The sequence below is a fragment of the Leptonychotes weddellii genome, chromosome 3, assembly GCF_054177405.1.
Source record: "Leptonychotes weddellii isolate Sample4059 chromosome 3, ASM5417740v2, whole genome shotgun sequence".
In the NCBI taxonomy this organism is placed as follows: Eukaryota; Metazoa; Chordata; class Mammalia; order Carnivora; family Phocidae; genus Leptonychotes; species Leptonychotes weddellii.
Window position 1 is genome coordinate 99,790,910 of NC_138371.1, and position 22,423 is coordinate 99,813,332.

A 22,423-nucleotide genomic window follows, 5' to 3' on the forward strand; every position below is an offset into this window, starting at 1 on the left:
GCTGACCACCCTGACATCAATCCATGGCACCTAAGAGTAACTATCGTCACATTTGTTTGTTAACAAGACATTTATTATTCTCAGCAGCAGGAAATCACGAAACAATCCCTTCATCTTCAAAAGCTTTTTTTCATTAACCTTGCAAGGGAAAAGTGGCAGGATGCGAGAACGCAGCACAATGGTTAAGATAGGGTGGTGCGGCCTTGGCCTGGGCATCCTGAGGTCAGCCCACTTCCCTTGCACATTTCGTGTCCTCATGAACAGCAGAGGACGGTGCCAAGCAAATCTGCTCCCTCTCATCCATTTCTTCCAAGAAATGAGACCGCAATGCCTAGAATGGCATGTGTGTCGTTTCTTGGATTATGTCCCTGCTCCCCTCCCCCATTCCTGGCAGAAGAAAACTCAACATTTCTTCTGATTTGGATATTTGCCCATTTTGGAAAGCCACACCATCACCACATAAACTTCAAAAAATAAATTAAATCAAAACAATGGTGTTCACCGGATTGACACCCAATCCACTTCAAGAGTTCTCTAAGCATGTTGTTGAAAACCAGTGTATCACCCTCTGGGTCCTTTCTTCCAACTGGCCACCTCTTCCTGTGAATCCTTTCAGCAGTGCCTCTGTGACAATGTTTCCAAAGCATCTTCCAAGTCCCCAGCTTCTATGAACTCTGCCACCAAATGAGGGAAGAACAGGCAAGAGGGAGGAAAAACTTGCTGACAGCTATTTGGAATCAGCAACAATGGAGAAGGGAACTATGCCACATGAAAGTCTGAATGACCTAGAATAAAATGAGCTATTTGGAACTTTGCCACGGTGGGGTGAAGATTCCCAGCATGTTAGGCAAGATAAAGATTCATCTTGTTTAATTACACAGCTTTGTTCTAAAGTCCTGGAAAGGACTGAAAGAGCAACAGTCTTCCCACTTCACCAGGCAAACTAGACAAAGGAACTCTTCTGCTTAAAGGTCCCTCAGGATGTCTGCCTGAAAACAAAAACAGCTTGGAGGCCCTGGATTCTTTCCTATGACAACGTGTCCTTCTAAAGCCCAACCCAAGTGCTTGTTGGAACACCTATGCCTTCTGAGAACCTAGATCCAGCTATAGGCACTGCTACCAGTAGAGGAGTGAGGTAGCCGGGTGGTAAGGAAGAGGTCTCTCCTTTCTCACTGCATGCAGCGATGATTTCGGGACCTCCCATGGGCATCCCAGTCCAGTCCTCAGCAGGCTACACCACAGAGCTCTGTTCAATACCAGGAGACGCAATGCAGGAAGAGTGCCAGAAAATCCAACTGAGAGTGGGATGAGAATTAAAACCTTCGAGGCTAATTGAGCAATGAGATCTGCAACGCCATCCAAAGGGCTTCCGATCTTGGTGTGGGTCTCTGTCCAGGAGCCTCAGAGGACTCATGGTGCCCACGTTCAACCCTAACATGGCGTCCACTTATGAAGCATGGAGGTTGTGATCAACTCTTGGTATGCAATAAACTGGAAGTTTAAAAAAGGAATTTAAAACAACCTAAAAATGTTTCTTGTTGGTCTCCGTTGCCCAGACTGCCAGGGGAATACACCTACTTGATCTGGGGAGGCTGTAGGGGTGTGTGTGGGGTAAGCATTCATGGACCACCAATTCCGGCTTCCACTGTGTGGCCAACACAGAGGCGGCAAATCAGCAGTGGCACCTGCATTCCAAGGGTCTTCTGAACCCACACGGTAATTCTCACTAGTCATGGAGGAGCCCCAATCCAACGGAACCCCATATTGAGGAAAGGCTGAGATAAGGCTTGGGCCCCTCAAGTTCTGTTTCAATCAGTATAACCCCGCCCCCCCTCAGTCAGCTGAGCAGACTTGGCAACGGAAGCTAGCATCATAAAATGGTGCAGTAATAGAAGTAACTGGACCAGGAAGAGGAGGCATCTGCTCCAATGATGTCATAGCCATTGGTGGCCACAGGGGGGTGGGACTGGTCATGCAGCCGTGTGTCAGGAGTAATGATTGTAGAGGGGCGGGGCATGAAGAGTGCCATTCTGGAAACAGTGCTGTCGAGAAGCAATATACTCTGCATAACTGATTGTCACCTTCTCACTTCTGTACCTGTATAAGGAAACAGGAAAGGGTATTAGGAACCTCAAACCCTTCGTTTTGTAAAGTCACTCAGCAGAGAAAACCAAAAGCTTATTCCACATTTTGAAAGAATAAAATGGAAGACCAAGAGCAATCTTACTTACAGAAAATGAAAGACAGCACAAGAAAACAATGTTGTTATTACAAATGAACAAGATGAAAAAGCACAATCACAATTCACCCCTGAGAATGTATTTTCTGCACATCCCACCTTTAAACACTACTTATCAGGCTGCTCTTAAGCAATCTGCTACTGGGGTCTGGATGAAGAATGTCAAGGTCAAATTACACGGGTGGCAGACTGGAAGATGGCTATACCAATGCCCAGTGCAAACTGCATGTCTACTGCATAAAATGTGATAAATTTGACAGAAATGCAACCTCAATTTGCAGAAAAGCAACAAACAAGTTATTTATAACTAAAAGGGGCACAGATACCTAATTCTGGGTCAAATTCTGATGAAGCAGGTTAAAGGATCCTGGGGCTATATAGGATGGGTCTCAATTCCCAGATGAATATGCCATATCATATCACAGGGTCATCAGAACAGAATTCATAGCACTTTGGCTTTGCTCTGGAAAGAGCCATGAGTCAGGATGCGAAGCATGGGGTGTTACAAACCTATGGAGCCTACTACAGACCACAGGAGCTGGGTGTGACAATCCTTACCCAGAGCCATCTCTTTCCCACTGTAATCACTCCTCCACTGCAAGGTGATTATTCCTGAATTTTGACAGGGAAATGGCTGTTCAAATAAATTATAATAATAATAATAATAATAATGCTTTGTATTTGAAGTTTTTTTTTTTTTTTTGGAATCCAAAGCATTTCAAAAACACTGGGTTATCTTCCAAATAGACCTGTGAGGTTAGTATATGATTATTCAGTATTTTACAGATGAGGGAGCCAACAGAGGCCCACAGAAGCCCACAGAAGCTAAACCTCTCAGTGTTTCCGATTTCAGTAGGGATGGCAAGAGAACTGACATCTACTGACCACCTATAATTATTGCCTGGCCCTAGGCTAGAAATTCTTCATACATTACCTTACCACACTCTAAAACAACCCCGAGGCATTACCATTCACTTCTTACAAACAGGAAAGTCCCCCCTCCCCCCTCAGGCAGAGTAAGTAACTGGCCCAGGCCACACAGGTAGGCAGTGGTGGAGCTGGGATTCAGACCCCAAGTCCGTGTGCATTCTACTACTTGAGGCAGCCTCCCCCAAGGAGAGGGATGTTTCCTTGTAACTCTGTGAAAAGCACTGTCTCACTATCCTGTTAACATGCCACCTGTATCCCCTGCCACCTGACTGCATGTGACTTCAACTGACCCTGGACCTCTGCACTGACAGCCTTCGTTCCTGACCTCAGTCTGCCCCCTTAAGTCTCCCAAGCAGTGGGTCTGGTGAAGACATCCACCACCTGATCATGGCCTAAACTCTGCTCTGGCTCTGCCGTCAACTCTGCTGCAGAGATGCCCAGGACGCTGGGGAGTCTTTGCCTTTGCTGCTGCTGCTTCCTCCCAGCTTAAACCTGACCCATACCTCTTTAGTTTAAGTTTAGGGACATTAGCAGAGAAAATTTTCTTTTCATCAGCCCTTTCCATCAAGGGTATCCTCCATCCAACCCGAGCTAAATTAAAATGACAAGGAAAATGAGACAGGGGGTTACCTGGTAAGTTTGATCGTTTTTCTGAATTCACTGGTAATTGGAGCCTTAAAGCCACCTTTCCTGAGCAAGGAGTCTATTGTCTGGATCTGATCCCAGTCTGAGGAGAGGAGAGGCACACTGAGGTCAGTGCACGATGACACAAGAGTAGGGTATGTTCTCACACGGCAAGAAAAGAGAAGCAGCCAGGTCTGCTAGGGTCAAAGGGAGCCCTGGACACTGGCCCCACATCCCTAGAGCCCCGTCTGCCTCACTGACATCCAAGTAGAATCGGAGACATGAGATGATAACCCTACATACACCATAATGGCTGTCCCCAGGCCCCCTGCTCCTGTCTTTCCTGTCAGATGTGATCCCAGTATAATTATCTAGGAACAAACATGGTCTCAACTTAAGACTGGCCTGCTGGCCTAGTGCTGGTAACCAAGGCTGTTCTGTGAGAGAAGAGAATTCAAATTCTGCAGCCTGTATTCCTTTGTGTGGCCTTCCTTTACTTTGATGATTTCTAGGAGTCCTGTTTTCTATTACAGAGAACTGATAGCAGGAAGGAAGCCAATCCTTCATGAAGGACAGGAAAGTTGTTCACACATACATCATTGTGTTGTGTCTGCACATTTTTAACAGATAAAACCAAACACATCAAAACTGAAAACCAAAGAGAAACCCCTAAATTACCCCCCAATTTTTAAATTTTGCCAACCAACTTTCAAACGGCGTAAGTAATCTGATTATTTATCCATTATCGCCATATCTCACTATTAGGAATTATTTATGGTGTTCCTTCTTGTACAAAAATGTTAGACTTATGGCTTCAAAGTGGCTAAAAGGCTTCCTTTTTATGCCACATCCACATGGCTTTTGAAAAAGTTTAAACACAATCATGATGGAAACCAATAAGGCAATCACTCTCCACATAATTAGTTCACTGATACACTGAACTGGATATTTCTATTCCAGGTTCATACCCAATAAGTACTGTGTGTTTTATTTATTTATTTTTTTTTTTTTTAAAGATTTTATTTATTTATTTGAGAGCGAGAATGAGAGAGAGCGAGCATGAGAGGGGGGAGGGTCAGAGGGAGAAGCAGACTCCCTGCCGAGCAGGGAGCCCGATGCGGGACTCGATCCCGGGACTCCAGGATCATGACCTGAGCCGAAGGCAGTTGCTTAACCAACTGAGCCACCCAGGCGCCCCTAGTACTGTGTGTTTTACATGCTATTTTCAAAAACAGAGAAGAAAGGAGGGAGGGAGGGTGGGTGGGTGGGACGAAGAGAAGAGAGAAAAAGAAAGAAAACTGGGTTACATATCACAGAACACACAAGCAACACTGGAAGATATTCTTCCAAATATTCTTTTAAAGAGAAAACCTACCCAGCCCACCTCCTACCTGTATTGTCCCATTATAAGAACTTATTACCTACTAAGTTCTTAAAAAAAAAAAAAAAGATTATGTCTTGCCTTTTTCCAAATATAACACTGTTTAAAAATTAATGACCAAAAGTTCAAAACCCACTGATACGGGCAGCTTCCCTTTACAATGGACTCCATAATATGGTCCAGTTGATTGCTAGAATTTTGCTACAATTACCACTAGTTTTGGGGGCCAAGGAATAAAACTTTTCACTGAGAGGAAGTGAAACAAGGGGTTGAGTAAGGGAAGTCTTTACCCCTTTTCTTCCCCAGCTCCTGCATTTTTTGGGAGTTTATTTCCCATTCTGTAAGACTTTGATAGACACTAAGAGGAAGAAAGGCACTCATTCTTTGTTGCAGTTGGGCTGAACGACAATACACACCACTTCCCTGCCTTTAAATTGTGACACTGTGAATAGTAAACACTGAAATTCCATTTGTCAAACTCACCTTGTTCCTTCGCAACCTCAGGTAAATATGTGGCTGTACGTTTGACACCTTTCTCATTGATGAATTCAATTCGAATCCCATGGACCCCTACCTACAGGAGAAATAACCAAATAAACAGCATTTACTTACTCTAATGGAACTTCAGGCACCCACATTTCATTGACACTGTCCCCTGACCAGCTCGATCCAAGTCTGAGAAAAGGAGAACCTGCTGCTTTTTCATGACTAACTCTTTGCCTCAGGTATAGAAGCCAAAGTAACTTCAGCCTGAGGGAAGCGATGAGCCCACATGTAGCCATCTCTCCGAGTATGAGGGTTATAGAAATAAATTCTTTCAATAGCTCATCCAATAATCTTAAATATTCCACCTTTAATCTATTCAATTAAACATACCACAGGGTTTTGATCTAGGCTCATGACTCCTCACAACAACTTTTACTCAAGGGCTTACCAAGAGGGATCTGGAATGCTCTCTTTATCCCCATTATCATTTCCTATTAGATGTGGGAGAAGGCTATGGAACAAGAGTGGACTGGGAAGACACAGGAAAAGAAGAAAGACTTCACATTTCTTCCTACTTCTAAGATCACCGCATCTTTCCTGTCACCTATGTGGCCCCCAATTGCTTCCAAACTCAGCTTTCACATTCTTATACCCTCTCTCAATGAAGGAGATACATTACCATGTACTAACCCGAACCCAAATGCAACGAGAGATGCAGAGTTCCAAATGCGGCTGTTCTCACCTCCCAGTCCAGGTAATCACTGGCATCCTCAAAGTTAGTAAGGAGGGAGACAGAGCAGAAAAGTTTAGGCAGCTCCTCTCGGGTCAGGGGGGGAAATCGGCTGTCCTTAAGTGCACTGGAGGGGGACAGAAAACATAAGTGAGGCTGCTCTGGAGCTGGGAGCCAACATTATGTGCCCGAATATTTATGAATCCTGAGCTATGCAGAGAATATTGATTATCCATCAGCACTAATATGCTAAAAATAACTTGATGCTATTAACTGTCTACACTTGAACTGCTAAGTGACTGACCAGATTAAAGCCCCCATACTCCCTGATTACCAAAAAGAGAACACTCAAACTTCACCACTTAGAAGAAATAAAGTCAGGCAGTTGTTTTCAATTCTAGCCAATTTATCTACAGAGCTTATATCTGGTGTCATTACCTGGTTAACGTGTATTCCCTGAGTCCTGAATGAAGATTCATGGCTGAGAAGGTCCCAATGCAGCCACGAAGCCGCTTGTCCCGCCCTGTCTTCCATGTCACAAAGAGCGGACTACAAAAGCAAAACAAAAAACATTCTCCAGCCCCAAATCAATCATGGATAGGAACAAAACCTTTGCTTTTGCCCCATTTGTTTCTGTTATTCCCCAAAAGGACTGTTTTCTGAATTGTGGCTATCTGAAGGACTCTGCCTTTCTGGCAATTGTGCGGTCTCTGGATGGAGAGAGAGAGGAGACCGCAATAAGACAGTGTGAAGAAAGGAGCTCTGTGCCGCCCTTCCTGTGATCCTTGCTGATAGTTTTAATTCACTTTGACACGTTTGTGCTACTTTCCTTTTCCTCTGCCCAGCACTCAACTTCTTCTAATTTTCCAAGTCTTTCTCCTTTTCTTTACTCCATATTTAGGAGTGCCCACGTTCCCCAGTTACATCCTTCAGGAAGACACTGGGCCTGCATACCTTCTCCCCATTCCCTAAACCTCACCATTGTTCCTGTAATTATCTCTGCCCCTCGTCCTGCTCATAAATGTTCGGGAAAAGAAAAACAATGCAATGTCTCCGCAAGAAAGCTCGTCATTAGAAGTTGCCACTTTCTACTTCTAGGCCAAAGTCACGTGTCGTCCTCGTCAGGGTACATCAGGGTGGTAACAGAATTTTTTATAAATAGGTTACAGAGCTGTCCCTTCATCCTGGTATTTCCTCTATACTCCTATGCCTTTACTTCTCATACTGAGCAAAATGCCTCTAAAAAGCAACTACAGGCGCCTGGGTGGCTCAGTTGGTTAAGCGACTGCCTTCGGCTCAGGTCATGATCCTGGAGTCCCTGGATCGAGTTCCGCATCGGGCTCCCTGCTCGGCAGGGAGTCTGCTTCTCCCTCTGACCCTCCCCCCTCTCATGTGCTCTCTCTCATTCTCTCTCTCTCAAATAAATAAATAAAATCTTTAAAAAAAAAAAATAAATAAATAAAAACAAAAATAAAAAGCAACTTACACTTTTAAAGCTGTCTACTTTGGTCACTGTTATAAAGCAGATCTGCTGCCTAGCTTTTCTTTCCACTGAACACCTGAACAGCACCAAAGTTACTGTCCCAAAACCTTCTCAAAAACCCCTCAAGAGGGGTGCCTGGGTGGCTCAGTCGTTAAGTGTCTGCCTTCGGCTCAGGTCATGATCCCAGGGTCCTGGGATCGAGCCCTGCATCGGGCTCCCTGCTCTGCGGGAAGCCTGCTTCTCCCTCTGCCTGCTGCTCCTCCTGCTTGTGTTCCCTCTCTCGCCGTGTCTCTGTCAAATAAATAAATAAAATCCTAAAAAATAAACAAAAACAACCAAAAAACCCTCAAAAATGCCATTGTCTGCAGGATGGAAATATAAGCCCCTGAATACAACAGCCCATTCCGTACAACACTGCAGCCACCACCCACTCTTCCAAATCCACATCCCTCTCTTACGTGGGGACACACTTGATCCCATTAGGATCAAGGCCTAGAATCTCCACCTGTTTTTATGACCATGGTATCCCATGGCAACACTTCTCTAAAAAGTTAGCACAGTTCTCTGTATGTTCTCTCCTCTGACACAATCACACAGGAGTAACCTCCCCTCTACTTCTGCCCAGACAGTGTGCCATACACATTATTTAGCTCTGTGTGTGTGATTTGCTAACTTGGTAAGTCTCCCAAAAGTGAGGACATTTTCTTCATATTCTCTCCACTCCCTGGCCAGCAGGGCTATGCATTGCTCCAACATGGCACTAACAGCTGAGGAATGAATGATCCTAGGTCAATGAATGCTCCAAAAGCATCTCTTCAGTGCTCTTTTAAAGCCAGTTCAGGGGCACCTGGCTGGATGGGTCAGTGGAACTGTGACTCTTGATCTCAGGGTTGTGAGCTCCAGCCCCAAGTTGCATATGGAGATTATTTAAAAATAAAATCTTAAAAAAAAAATTATCAACAACAGCCAAACTACGGAGAGAGCCCAAATGTCCACTGACTAACAAATGGATAAAGCTGTGGTATGTATTATATACAATGGAATATTACTCAGCCATCAAAAAGAATGAAATCTTGCCATTTGTAATGAAGTGGGTGGAGCTAGAATATATTATGCTAAGTGAAATAAGTCAGAGAAAAACAAATACCTTTATGATTTCACTCATATGTGGAATTTAAGAAAACAGATGAACATATGGGAAGGGGGAAAAGAAAAAAAGCACAGAGAGAAGCTATAAGAGACTCTTAATGATAGAAAACTAAAGATTGATAGAAGGAGGTGGGTGGGAGAATGTGTTAAATGGGTGATGGGTATTTTTTTCAGGGGGAGCAGCAGAGGGAGAGGAAGAAGCCGGCCCCCCACTGAGCAGGAAGCCCGACGCAGGGCTGGATCCTGGGACCCTGGGATCGTGACCTGAGCCGAAGGCAGACACTTAACCGACCAAGCCATATAGGCGCCCCTATGGGTGATGGGTATTAAGGAGGGCAGTTGTGGGGCACCTGGGTGGCTCAGTTGGCTAAGCATCAGACTCTTGGTTTTGGCTCAGATCATGATCTCACGGTTGTGAGACTGATCCCCAAGTCAGACTGTGCTCAGTGGGGACTCTGCTTGAGATTCTCTCTCTCCCTCTCCCTATGCCCCTCCCCCGCTTGCATGCTGTCTCTACAATAAATAAATCTTTTATTTTTTATTTATTTTAAAATAAATTTTATTTATTTGACAGAGAGAGAGAGAGACAGTGAGAGAGGGAACACAAGCAGGCGGAGTGGGAGAGGGAGAAGCAGGCTTCCTGCTGAGCAGGGAGCCCGATGCTGAGCTCGATCGCAGAACCCTGGGATCATGACCTGAGCCGAAGGCAGACGCTTAATGACTGAGCCACCCAGGCGCCCCAATAAATAAATAAATCTTAAAAAAAAAAAAAAAGAAAAAGAAAAAGGAGGGCACTTGTTATGATGAGCACTGGGGTTGTATTAAGTGATGAATCACTAAATTTACTCCAGAAACCAATATTGCACTGTATGTTATCTAAAATTTAAATTAAAAAAAGAAAATAAAAGCAGGAAGGAAGAAAAAAAAAAAAAAAGCCAGAAGGAAGAAAGGAAGGAAAGAAGAAAGGAAAAAAAAAGCCAGCTCAGAGTTGCTTCCAATTCTGAGGAAGAAGAAAACACTGGCATGGATTACTTCACTTTATACATACTCCTTGTTTTAAGTCATTGACACCTTGAGAGAGTTTGGGACAAATAATAGAGTCTTGAACTAAAAACAATAAAGCAGATTCTGCCATTCTTGGTGGGGTGCAAGCAGCCATGTGGGATTACTGATGAACAAAGCAAGGGGATCCTTATTAGAGCATCACAGCTCCCACTAAATGCGCTCCTACTCTCTAGCCTGGCCCTCAGATACTTCCAATTCACTTGGACTTCAACACCTGGGTCCACAATGATGTTATGTGTGGTCTCTCCACTCAAGAGGGTGAATCACCTACCCACTGCAATATAAACCAACAAACCAAAAGAAGAAAATCCTAATTTCTACAACATTACCTTAAAAACAAGCCCAGACCTCCTCCAAGTATAACCTGGACCTCTTACTGAATCCAGATATTGTTCTACATATTGTCTGGACATTTCTCATCATCCTATTCTCATTACCCTCTGCCCAAATGATGCTAAAGCTTTTTATAAGCGTCAGACCCTCTCAAGAGAACCCAAGAAAGACGTCATCATGCCTTTCTTACTGTCCCCTGCACCTGACCGATTTACTCACTAGGGGTCATTGGTGAATCTAGGAAGTCGTGGCTGTGGGAAGCCATAGAGGTGACAGTAGAGGACGTCAAAGCAGTAGCAGCACATCTCTGCAGTCACCACCAGATTCTTGGTGGTGTTGGCAGTTCCATTGGGCCGGGGAAGAGGGCTCAGCGCTCCCGATGCGGGATTCATTCGTGTAATGGGAGAATTTCCAGGTCCCAGAGTTAAGTCCGACACATTCTCCCGACCACTGCTGCCATCCACATGCTGGTGGTTTTGAAGAGGTCCTGAACTAGAGCTGGGGACAGTTGTGGACTGGTTCCCGTGACTGTGCGTTCCACTTCCAGATAACTTGGGCTTCTTGACCCCACAACAGCCTGCTGCCAACTTGGGCTCAAGTGGAGGAACACAACGTCTTTTTCCCATCCTGATTCAGTGCTGGAGGTCTGGAATGCTGCAGAACCCTGACCAAAAAGAGAACAGTTAAGCATTAATTCAAAAGGTTAGTTAAAAGGAGAAGACAAAAATCAAAAAGAAAGAGTCTACGTGGAAAGTCATCAAATTCTCTTTCTCATCCAGATCACCGGGTCACAAAAGGCTGCAGACCAGCATGACTGGAAGAGACCCTGAGCTCCAGACTATGGACTCCTAACCTTTTCCTAAAGAAGAACTATTTTTCCTTTTCCATAAAGCACACAGACGGACACAGACAACGAGCAGCCCCTCTTGCCCAGGACTCCCTAGGGCAGAAGGAAGGGCTGGTGGCAGCCACTGTGGAGCTGCACGAGGACATTTCAAGACTGCAAGATAGCACTGGACCTGTCAGACTCGTCATTGCTGTCTCTACCTTTTATGGCCTCCAAATTAGACCACCGTATTTTTAAAGTGCCCCAGAGGAAACTTCAAGCTTTTCCTTGTTAACCACATCCTTTCAGCATTTTACTCATCACTAACCTAAATCTGTGTGATTTCAGCCCTAGACCTGAGTGAATACGAAAAGCAGTTAGCTGCCATTCTGAAAAGAGCACACCTTCCAACACAAAGCTCCCACCTTTCTGTCCTCACAGCTCTCATTCTCCAATGCCTTGCTCATTTTCTTTAGTTCTCTGAACTCACGCCAATTTCTACACATCTCTCTCTCCTTTCAAAACCCCAATTCAAAAAAAGCTACAACCTAGTAGGAACCTTTATTCACACAAATGACCCAAGCTTCACAGGCCTTTTGTGAGGCAGCCATTTCTGCCCTGTCACAGCAAGGTAGATGCATGCAAAGCCACTCAGCCTAACAACGTGTGGCAGCGGATGGGCCAGGAAACCAGAACATCCCATCGGATGATGTGAACGGAAGGAAGGAATTTTTTTTTACCGTATTTTTTTCTTAAACAGCCTGAGGTAAAAATGGACAGTTATAACACAACCAAGAGCCTTTCTCTGATTCAACAGAATCAGGAAAATAGATCCTAGTTATTTCAGTGTCAATAATACCAAAGTTTGTAAAATTCTGCTGACTTGAAAAAAGAACACTTAAATCTCCCTGTGATTTGGACATATAACATATAATTGCCTTTTTATTTTTTTAAACATAATTTGCCTTTTTACACACTGCTCTATAATACAGTATTTTGGTTGTAAGTTCTACAACCTTTTAAATCAAATTAGATATTTACATACCCATTTGCAAAGCCATTATTTCTACACAAACAAGGTGTCACTTTAGGCTGAAAGAAATACAAAAACTTACAAGTATTATTTAGGTTTTTTAAAAGATTTTATTTATTTATTTGACAGAGAGAGACACAGCAAGAGAGGGAACACAAGCAGGGGGGAGTGGGAGAGAGAGAAGCAGGCTCCGCTGAGCAGGGAGCCTGATGCAGGGTTTGATCCCAGGACCTTGGGATCATGACCTGAGCCGAAGGCAGACGCTTAACCAGCTGAGCCACCCACGCACCCTGTTTATGTTCTTGATATATGCTTATCCATAACAAAATACACATTTTTGTATTTAGGGCAACTCTCAGTGAGATGAAAATTGCTTGTAGCTGAGGGATAATAGCTTGTACACTTCAATGTCTGGCTTGACACAGGCTTCTTTTTGAGAAAGCCTTAGGTACTTAATACAATAAAACCCCCAATGACAAGTTTGTTTCTGAGTGTGGATGTTGTCTTTCTTGTTTATGTTGTTAGAGGAGGGAGAACATCTTGGTTAAAAATGCTGCCTCCAGAGCCAAATGGAGTGTTCAAATTCTGGTTCCTCTGGGATCAAACTCTCCATGATTCAGTTTCTTCAGTATGGGAATAACAATAGTACTTCTTACTTGCCTCATGGGGTTTTAGGAGAATTAAATTAGTTTAATATGCATAAAGTGCTTGAAACACTGCCTGGTATGTAGTAGGTGGCAATATATCTAGCTGCTCTTATCACCTGGGTTCTTGTTCAACTGCCCCATTAGGATGGAAATCCCAGAAGGCCAGGACTCCGCTAGGCACTTAGCACTTAGATCAGTGCTTGCTCTGAACAGGTACACTTTAAACATTACACTGAATCCTCAAAACCATTCAGCAAGGCAGGTGATGTTACTATCATTTTACAGAGGAGGAACCTTGGGCTTAATAAGCAATATAACTTGGCCAAAATCACACTGCCACTAAGTGGCAGAGTTAGGGTTTGGACCACAGTCTATCTGTCAGACTCCAAGGCCTGGGTCCTTCCACCAAGCCACAGAGAAGATGAGGCCTGCCAGTAATATCCACTGGAGGGCGCCTGGGTGGCTCAGTTGTTAAGCGTCTGCCTGTGGCTCAGGTCATGATCTCAGGGTCCTGGGATCGAGTCCCACGTCGGGCTCCTGGCTTGGCGGGAAGCCTGCTTCTCCCTCTCCTCCTGCTTGTGTTCCTGCTCTTGCTATCTGTCAAATAAATAAATAAAATCTTTAAAAAAATATCCACTGGATTCAGTCATTTCCTAAGGGCATGATAAAAAAAAAATTACATTCAAGGTATACTAAAAACTAACCTAATAGTTCACAGAATCTTGCCAACAAAAATGGAGCAGGAGGGGCACTGGCTGGCTCAGTTGGAAGAACATGCAAGTCTTGATCTCAAGGTCCTGAGTTCAAGCCCCAAGTTGGGTATAGAGATTACTAAAAAAATTAAAATAAATAAATAAATAAATAAAACATAGTAAAATAAAATGGCCTAAAAAAACGACCTATGCCCAAAGCCAACATCTCAAGCCAGACCCTGAACATAATCAGTGCCCCTGCCACTGTCATTTGAGTCCGCAGAGGATGTCACTGGCCTCTTGACACATGTTGTTGAATGAAGCAGGACTATCTCTGGAGAGCTGGAGTTTTAACAGGTCTCCAGAAAGCACCAAAGTTCAAAGCAGCAAAGAGAAGGGATGAAACAGAACAGTTAAAAAAAAGAAATGTTTCCCCACTCTCCTTACACCAAAGCATACCTGAAGGAAAAGCTACATGTCATGAGATGGCAACTCAGGTGTTCCTTAGCAGGTATCATCAGCTACCTGACTGGTGAAACACCCCACAATGGAGCAACAGAAAGGGTTTTCAAACCATGCCAAGGCAGGTGAAAATTCTGCCTAGGCACCACATACAGCACTGATCTGCAGTGGAGCATGATCACAAGAGATACCAAGTGATTACATTTAACAATTCCCCACACACTCCTAAATTATGATTTGAAATCAATAGAACCAACCCAAATCCTGTGGCTCCTTAGGCCCAAGCATTTCTCTGGAGGCCACTAAGCAAACAATTCAATCAATATTCTCAATTAATGACCAAAGGCGGAGTTAGAGACTTCTTGCATCAAAGTTATAAGGTATTTCTTCAAAAATCTGTTCCCTAAATTTAGATCTATAAAAATTTCAAACATAAAGTCATATAGTATAATGGACCCAAGAACCAGTTTTAATAATTTTTAACATACGGCCAATCTTATTTCAACTATAGCCTACCTACTCACTCTATCTCCCCTCCTACTGAATTATTATGAAGACACTTTTTTTTTGTTTTTTGTTTGAAAGATTTTATTTATTTGAGACAGAGAGAATGAGAGAGAGCGAGTACATGAGAGGGGGGAGGGTCAGAGGGAGAAGCAGGCTCCCTGCCGAGCAGGGAGCCCGATGCGGGACTCCAGGATCATGACCTGAGCCGAAGGCAGTTGCTTAACCAACTGAGCCACCCAGGCGCCCCGATGAAGACACGTTTTTAAGGGGGCCAATATTTTACTTATCTGTTGGCCTAAGGCAAATAAGTGACTTACAGGTGAAGAATGTGAAGGAAACAAGAGTGCTGGGAGTAAATACTTATTTAGAGTATCAACCCTGTCCATCAATTTGATCAAAACTTTCTCTTTGAGGGATGCCTGGGTGGCTCAGTTGGTCAAGTGTCTGCCTTCGGCTTAGGTCATGATCCCGGGGTCCTGGGATCGAGTTCTGCATGTGGCTCCTTGCTCAGCGGGGAGCCTGCTTCTCCCTCTGCCTGCTGCTCCCCCTGCTTGTGCTCTCTCTGACAAATAAATGAAATCTTAAAACAACAACAACAAAACAACTTTCTCTTTGAAACTCTTTTAATCCTACTCCAACAGGGGCACCTGGGTGGCTCAGATGGTGAAGCATCTGCCTTTGGCTCAGGTCATGATCCTCAGGGTCCTGGGATCGAGCCCCACCTCGGGCTCCCTGCTCAGTGGGAAGCCTGCTTCTCCCACTCCCTCTACTGCTCCTCCTGCTTATACTCTCTTGCACTGTCAAATAAATAAATAAAATCTTAAAAAAAAAGTGGGCTATCTCACCACAACTAAGCAGTCCCCAACTCAGCTCCCAGGACTGCCTTCCAATGACCAAAGAGACCCTGGTTTCTCCAACAGCTGGGCTTCTGAGAGTACAGCCTACGAGACCTCAGAATAGCATTTCAATACAACAGACTAACCAGCTAAAAACAAATTACTCCTAATGACATACTCCACCTTTTCTAAAACTGTGTGTGCATTTGTTCTCACCCTTCTCCCAAACCTCGTGAAAACTATCAACAATGGTACTTTGATATAGGAGTTCCTGAATGGATACTATGAAGTTAGTTCATCGGAAATAATTGGAATCGGGTATAAAAACTCTTCCTTCCTCTGTGGGGAAGCTGAGCAGTGCTCTGTTGCTCTGGGCTGGGTGGCTTACCATGCCACCTCAATTCCAGACAGTGCTCAATTCATCAACCACCTTTATAAATACATGTATCAGTGAGACCCTTCCAAGTCTTCAGCTGGTTTACTCTTTCAAAGCTAAACTCAAGGACCATTTTTTTTTTTTTTTTTAAGATTTTATTTATTTGACAGAGAGCGAGCGCACAAGCAGGGGGAGTGGCAGGCAGAGGGAGAGGGAGAAGCAGGCTCCCTGCTCAGCAAGGAGCCCAATGCAGGGCTCAATCCCAGGACCCCAGGATCATGACCCGAGCCCAAGGCAGGTGCTTAACCAACTGAGCCACCCAGGTGCCCCAAAGGCCACTTTTTTTTTTTTTTAAGATTTTATTTATTTGACAGAGAGAGACACAGCGCAAGAGAGGGAACACAAGCAGGGGGAGTGGGAGAGGGAGAAGCAGGCTTCCCGCAGAGCAAGGAGCCCAATGCGGGGCTCGATCCCAGGACCCTGGGATCATGACCTAAGCCAAAGGCAGACGCTTGACGACTGAGCCACCCAGGTGCCCCAGGGCCTTTTTTTTTTTTTTTTTAAGATTTTATTTATTTGAGAGAGAGCGCGCGTGCATACATGCAGGGGGAGGAGCAGGGGAGAGGGACAAGCAGACTCCATGCTCAGCACGGAGCCTGACGTGGGGCTCCATCCCAGGACCCCGAGATCATGACTTGAACCTAAATCAAGAGTCAGACACTTAACCCCCTGAGCCACCCAGGTGCCTCTGAGGGCCACTTTAAAAGCCAGCAGCACTGATCTCATTTTCCTACCACCTAGCCACTTTAGACCAATCAATGAGAATGAACAAGTTAAAACTGGATTTCCACCAGAGGGAGACAATACCTTTATTTCCACAAAAGCTGGAGAAGTAACAGGAATCACAGTTTTTACCTCTTCCTTCAGGACCTCCTAACCTAACATGTCAAGTATAGTGAAGCATGTTTATTGTTGAAAAAGGCACCACACCCTTTACCTGACATGCAACAGTCAAGGTGTCTTGACCTTCATTAGGGTCCACAACAAAAGATGGTAACTCTACCTCCCTCTGTGGGGAAGCTGAGCAGCGCTCTGTTGCTCTGGGCTGGGTGGCTTACCATGCCACCTCAACTCCAGACAGCACTGAACTCACTACCTTTACTCGCAGAGGCTGGGTGGCATTGTGTTTCTTTTCACAACACCTAACACAGTGCCCTGCATATGGCATACACGCCAACAATCTTATTTACAGATCTCCTAGTAATTTTTTTTTTTTTTTAAGATTTTATTTATTTATTTGAGAGAGAGAGAGAATGAGAGAGAGAGAGAGAGCACATGGGAGGGGGGAGGGTCAGAGGGAGAAGCAGACTCCCTGCTGAGCAGGGAGCCCGATGCGGGACTCGATCCTGGGACTCCAGGATCATGACCTGAGCCGAAGGCAGTCGCTTAACCAACTGAGCCACCCAGGCACCCAAGATCTCCTAGTAATTTCACTGAAGTTTGTCTTTTTTAAAAAGAATGCTTGTCGCACAAACTAATCTTTAGATCTTTGGTTCTGTGAGGTGCCGACTGTGCAGTGTGTTAGAAGTTGAAGGCAACTGAATTACAAGTATGTGTTCTTATCGACAATGTCAACTCTATTCAGCCCAAACCAAGGAATGGTTTAATTCATGGCTAAATGGATAGCCAATGTGGCCAATTCATTCTAAAAATTAGATCAAATATCCCTTAACTTCTTGGTTTGATTTATGCTTATAGCTGCTTTCTTTGCTAAAACACACCAGTCACTGGTCAGTCCTGGACTTAGCCCTGGGTAGTATTTAACTTTAGACTGGCTCAAGGCTTTCCTTTGACAGGCCATACCCAACTTCTAAACTGTACTTGAGAAATTTTTTTTGAATGACGGCGTGCTTTAAGAGCTACCCACTGGAATATTATTTGCCTGGGAATTTATTATTTCAGGAGTTAATACAAATGATATCTCATAAACTGCTGATGTTTATAAAGAAGGTGTAGAGACCAGTATTGAGGGGAAGATATGAACGAACCCTGATGGATCTGGCTGGCTGGGCAGGATGGCCTTCCTCCCTTGCTGAGGGTCCCTTTCACACTCCTCAAGTTCACTGACATCTTCACAGAGCAGCTCCCATCATCAGAGGACAGAGCCTAGGCTCTGGGATTATAGTCTAGGCTCAAATTCTAACTCTGACTTGTCATGTACTGGCTACGCAAACTCAGGCAGGTTGTCACATCTCTATGGACTTAGGCTCCCTATACCACAGAGGATTATTTGTGACCATTCAATGAGTAAGACATGAAAAGCATCTAGCATTTCTTTGGCACATAACTATTATTTATTAAAGTGTCTGCTATTATTAATACTACCACTATGGAAGGGTACATTATAAAAATAACATAGCTTAAAATTCTTACAATTTCTAGAAAAATAAATGCCCTCATAATAAAATTCTATTAAGAACTACCTTGTAGTCCAAAAGATCATATTATTAAAGTGAAATTATTACTCTAATGACCTTGATGCTTTTCCTCTTTGCAGGGCAATGGCTTCTAATAAATCATCCACTGTGAGACGCCAGAAAATATAAAGAATGAATACTGGGCTGTCTGAGTTGTCCACACTTCTATTCTACCGGAGTCCTCTCTTAAGCTTACATATACTAAAATGAAATGAAACTAAGTATGTTATTATTGTAGAAATTTTGATATATACTAATGGAACCTCTGTGTCAAAGTAGTTAGATTTCAAACAATAACCAGATTAAAATAGCTAGAAAAGCCTGGAGATGAAAAAACAAAATCTAGATTCACCTTTTGAAGATAAGCCTCAAAACAACTTATTGGGGAGCATGACCTTCTAACAAATAGATCTGGGAGGTAGGAAAGAGGCAAAGAAAAAAGGAGTCTCTGCTTTTTTTTGTTATTACGTAGTGTCCAAATGTCTGTTCAAATCAAGCTTTATACAGAAGGGAATGGGTTGTTGTTTCCTTCGTGATAGAGAATTGAACTGAAATTCAATTTAATAATTACGTTGCATGAGTAAGGAAATGGCACCTGAACTATAATTCTGGCCTACTTATGTAACTATTCCAAGAAATAGTCAGATGAAAAACCCACAAACATACTGGTAATCATTTCAAATAATCACTTTTATATTTTTGAAACCTCAACATTACAAACATACACATATCCAAACACACATTTTGAAAAATTTCCCTGCAAAATACACTTGATCTTAGGCTGAGAAGTGATCCCCGCAAAATACACTTGATCTTAGGCTGAGAAGTGATCCCCGCAAAATACAGATCTACCTATATAACTGCTTTTAAAATTTACAGATTTACAAAAATGCACAGAACTATATATTCTTTCAACTTAGCTTAAAGAAAAACACAGAAATCAAAAGTTTTGTTTTTAGAGTCCCCTCCCTTTACTATGTGATCTATGGCAAAGTGCCAGATATTTCTGGGCCTTGGTTCTTTCATTTGTAAAACGAAAATATCTGTCCCCTGTTCTCCTTCACAGAGGGATTGTGAGGCTCCAATAAGATGTGAAGCACTGTGAAAAACACTATCTTACAAGTGTTAGCATACCACAATAAGCTCAAGGGGATGCAGCTGTAATAAAAATTTTTCCAGAAAACAGTATCACTATAGCAGATTTAGGGCGAAATGTTCCAAAAATCTCTGAAGATTATAACCACATGGAAGAGACCCAATAACTGACCTTGATCAGGAACTGCATTAACCTTAGAGTTTGATCTTTGGTTGTCTTAAAAATGAGTAATTTGGGAAGGGGCGGGAGCCAGACCTTATGTACTAAAAACATAAAGGATAAGTGTAATACTACACTACTATCTAATGGGATTATGGAAAATAAACTTGTCTTTACGTATTTAAATCACTTTAAGAGAGCAAGTAGAAGGAACTTCATCAACATTAGAACATTAGGACCTTCTCAAGGAAGCAGAAAAATACAAGTGAAAAAGTAAACCTACACCCTAATGTCCTAGCACAGGGCTAAAACCAGTAACAGCAACAAATCCTAAACATTCTAAATATGTCCAAGGTAATACTCACTGAAAGCAGATAGTTTGTATTGCCAGGGGAACAGCTATAACAGAGGAGGAGAGTTATTTTGTCTCTGAAATGAACTTTCTTCCTTCTGATTCCATTCCTTCTTCCTGTACCTAAGACAGAAATGCAAGTGCAGTGAATGAACAAAATCAAGGCAGTCCAGAGGTGAGATACGGTTTCTGAAAAATTACAACTTCATCAAGCAATTTCTAGAAAAGAAAGAAAAAAAGAAAGAAAGAAAGAAAGAAAACAACAGCTAGAAACAGGCTCTCCCTACTACAAAACATTTCAAAATCTAAATATAAGGTAGCAATGGCAGTCCCATGCACTGAATCACCTCATCCTTGGCGTCATCACCAAGAAGGGAGGACACTGAGGATCAAAGGTTTTATTGAACCTGAACATGAGACACACATTAAAACTTCCTCCACCACTAATTTAGATCAAAACTTGCTCTCAGGCCAAGATATACCATTTCAAGGCTCTCCACTGGTTTCAGAATACAAGCATATTCCCAAATCCTCTGCAAAGATGGTGCTGAAGAATTACTGGACAGCATGCCAGGGTCCTGAGAACAGGCCATCTTGTCACCCCAGGTGGAGATGATAATTGTTGGTAAGAGTCATCCATCCTTACTATTAATTTTGCATAAATCTCTTCATAATCTCTTCAACAACTTCCCCCCCCCCAGTAGTAGAGTATTAAGCTATTCCCAAAGATGTAAACAGGAGACTCCAAGCCCCACCCACACTATCCAAGGAGAGGACAGTGAAAGAGGATAGGCCCAGAGGGATAAGGGTAAGGGAGTGTGGCAAAGTGAGGAGTTCAGATCAGGACAGGGAAGGGAGGAGGGCAAGGAATGAAGGGCAAAACCCACAGGCTGGGAGGGAGAGAAAGGCATAAAACCCAAAGAGTTTAAGGTGGAGAAGTAATGGAAATGGGGCTATGGGTGGATAAGGAAGCAGAGGGTGAGGGTGGGGCTGGGAAAAAAGAGAAGAGGAAGAAGAGAAAAAGCGTGCGTGTGAAAAGAGTTAGGCAAGAAAAGGACGAGACAGAGTGGGGAAGAAGAAGCCGGAGCAAGAGGGGGCAAAGTAGGCAGAGAGAAAGGTGAAAGGTAAGAAAAAAAAAGGGGTAGGGAAGGAGAGTACGGGACCCGGGTTGGGGGGGGGGGAGTTGGGGAGACGCCAGAGCGACGGGTAGGGCAGCGAGGGCCGAGCCGCGGGGGTGGAATCCAGACGCCGGGCGGGGGAGGGGGCGGCGGGACAGTGGGTGGGGGGCGGCGGGACAGTGGGTGGGGGCCGCCAGGCGGCGCCGGAGACCACCAAACTTTACATAGACCCGAGACCGTTTCCTGGAGGGCGTGCAGAAAGGAGCTGGAACCTCGCCTGGCCTTGCCTCACCTCACCTCGCGGCCCAGGGCAGGGGCGTCCGCCTACCCCTCCCCAGCAATGCCTCCCGACCCCCCTGCCCTCCGTGGGGACACGCGGCCCGCAGGCCCCGCCCGCCTTCTTCCCCCGCCACCCGGCAGCCCCTCCCCCATGCTGCCCCGGGACCCTCGCCGCTGACCCCAGAGACCCCGTCCCGGGCCCCTCCGCTCACCCTGGGGTGAGGAGGCCCGACACCGCCCGAGGGAGGCCGGGCCCGGCGGGGAAGGAGGAGGAGGAGGGCGCGGCGCAGCCCGAGTTTCCCACCTTTTCTCCTGGCCCAGACGCAGCTGGGGTGGACGGGACCTCTCGCGCTCTGCCTTCTCCTCCTGCTTCATGGAGCCATGCGCCTGGGTGGGGGCTCCCGAGAAAAGCGGGCCCGCGAGCGGGCCGGACGCGCGGCGCGGACGGGGCGGGGCGAAGAAGGCCGGCGGGCGGGCGGAGGAGGAAGCGACGGGGCGGCGGTGGCGGCAGGGAAGAACTGCTAGAGGTATTCCCCGGGCAGCTGGAGGACTGAGTGGAGCCGGGACCCGAGTCCTCCAGTATCCCAGCAGCCACCGGAGGCAGTGAGGTAATGGAGGAAGAATGTAGGGAGTCCTCCAGTGGACCACACGCCCTCTAGCGAGCCGCGAAAACCATAGAGATCCCGGGGCCGCCAGAGCACCGCCCCGCTACTGTCACGTGGCTTGAGCCCGCGCACTTTATTGGCTGGCGCCGACTCTACGGGGTTGAATTTAGAGGGCTGATTTCCATTCGTGGAGCCGACTCCCAGGCAGTTGGAATAAAAGGGGAGACACGGAGCGGATACGGAGGCGACGGCCGGCCCGGCTCATGTCCGAGCGTTATGTTCCGTCCGCTCAGCCGCCAGCACACGGTCGGCCGGCGCAGTGCACGCCGGGCCGCCCGGCCTCTGCGAACGAACGCGGAGCGCGCGGGGAGATTTCGTGCGGGCCCGGGCGGGCAGCATTGTCGGCGCCGGGGCCCTGCTGGGGTGCCGGCACTGCCGCCCGGCCCTCGCCCGCCTTAGCACCCGACACCCAGCTGCCCACGGCCCTTCTCCCCAAGCGTCCAAGCCTCATGTTGCCTCCCGCGACCCGGCCGCAGCC

General features: G+C 45.3%; 1 protein-coding gene and 1 long non-coding RNA gene across 4 annotated transcripts in view; one reads left to right on the plus strand and one right to left on the minus strand.

The window, feature by feature from the left end:
* Positions 1 to 51: 51 nt before the first annotated feature.
* AMMECR1L (AMMECR1 like) lies at positions 52 to 21,877 on the minus strand. Of its 2 annotated transcripts, none has more exons than XM_006741331.3 (8): positions 21,585 to 21,877; positions 19,897 to 20,006; positions 10,640 to 11,084; positions 6,829 to 6,939; positions 6,403 to 6,517; positions 5,658 to 5,748; positions 3,800 to 3,896; positions 52 to 2,097 (listed from the first exon to the last, which is right to left on the minus strand). In XM_006741331.3, exons 3-8 carry the CDS (start codon positions 11,044 to 11,046, stop codon positions 1,986 to 1,988), a joined length of 933 nt encoding a protein of 310 aa, XP_006741394.1. In that variant the 5' UTR covers positions 11,047 to 11,084; positions 19,897 to 20,006; positions 21,585 to 21,877; the 3' UTR covers positions 52 to 1,985. The 2 variants fall into 2 exon arrangements, with proteins under 2 accessions (XP_006741394.1, XP_081670794.1); XM_081814668.1 differs by lacking the exon at positions 21,585 to 21,877 and adding an exon at positions 20,366 to 20,685.
* The window catches only part of LOC145720590 (uncharacterized), a 54,945-nt gene continuing 53,417 nt past the window's right edge, over positions 20,896 to 22,423 (plus strand). The window contains exon 1 of one of the 2 annotated variants that reach the window (XR_014143670.1): positions 20,896 to 21,007. This is a non-coding gene — a long non-coding RNA (uncharacterized LOC145720590). The remainder of the gene's footprint in view (positions 21,008 to 22,423) is intronic. The other variant, XR_014143671.1, reaches the window with a different exon arrangement.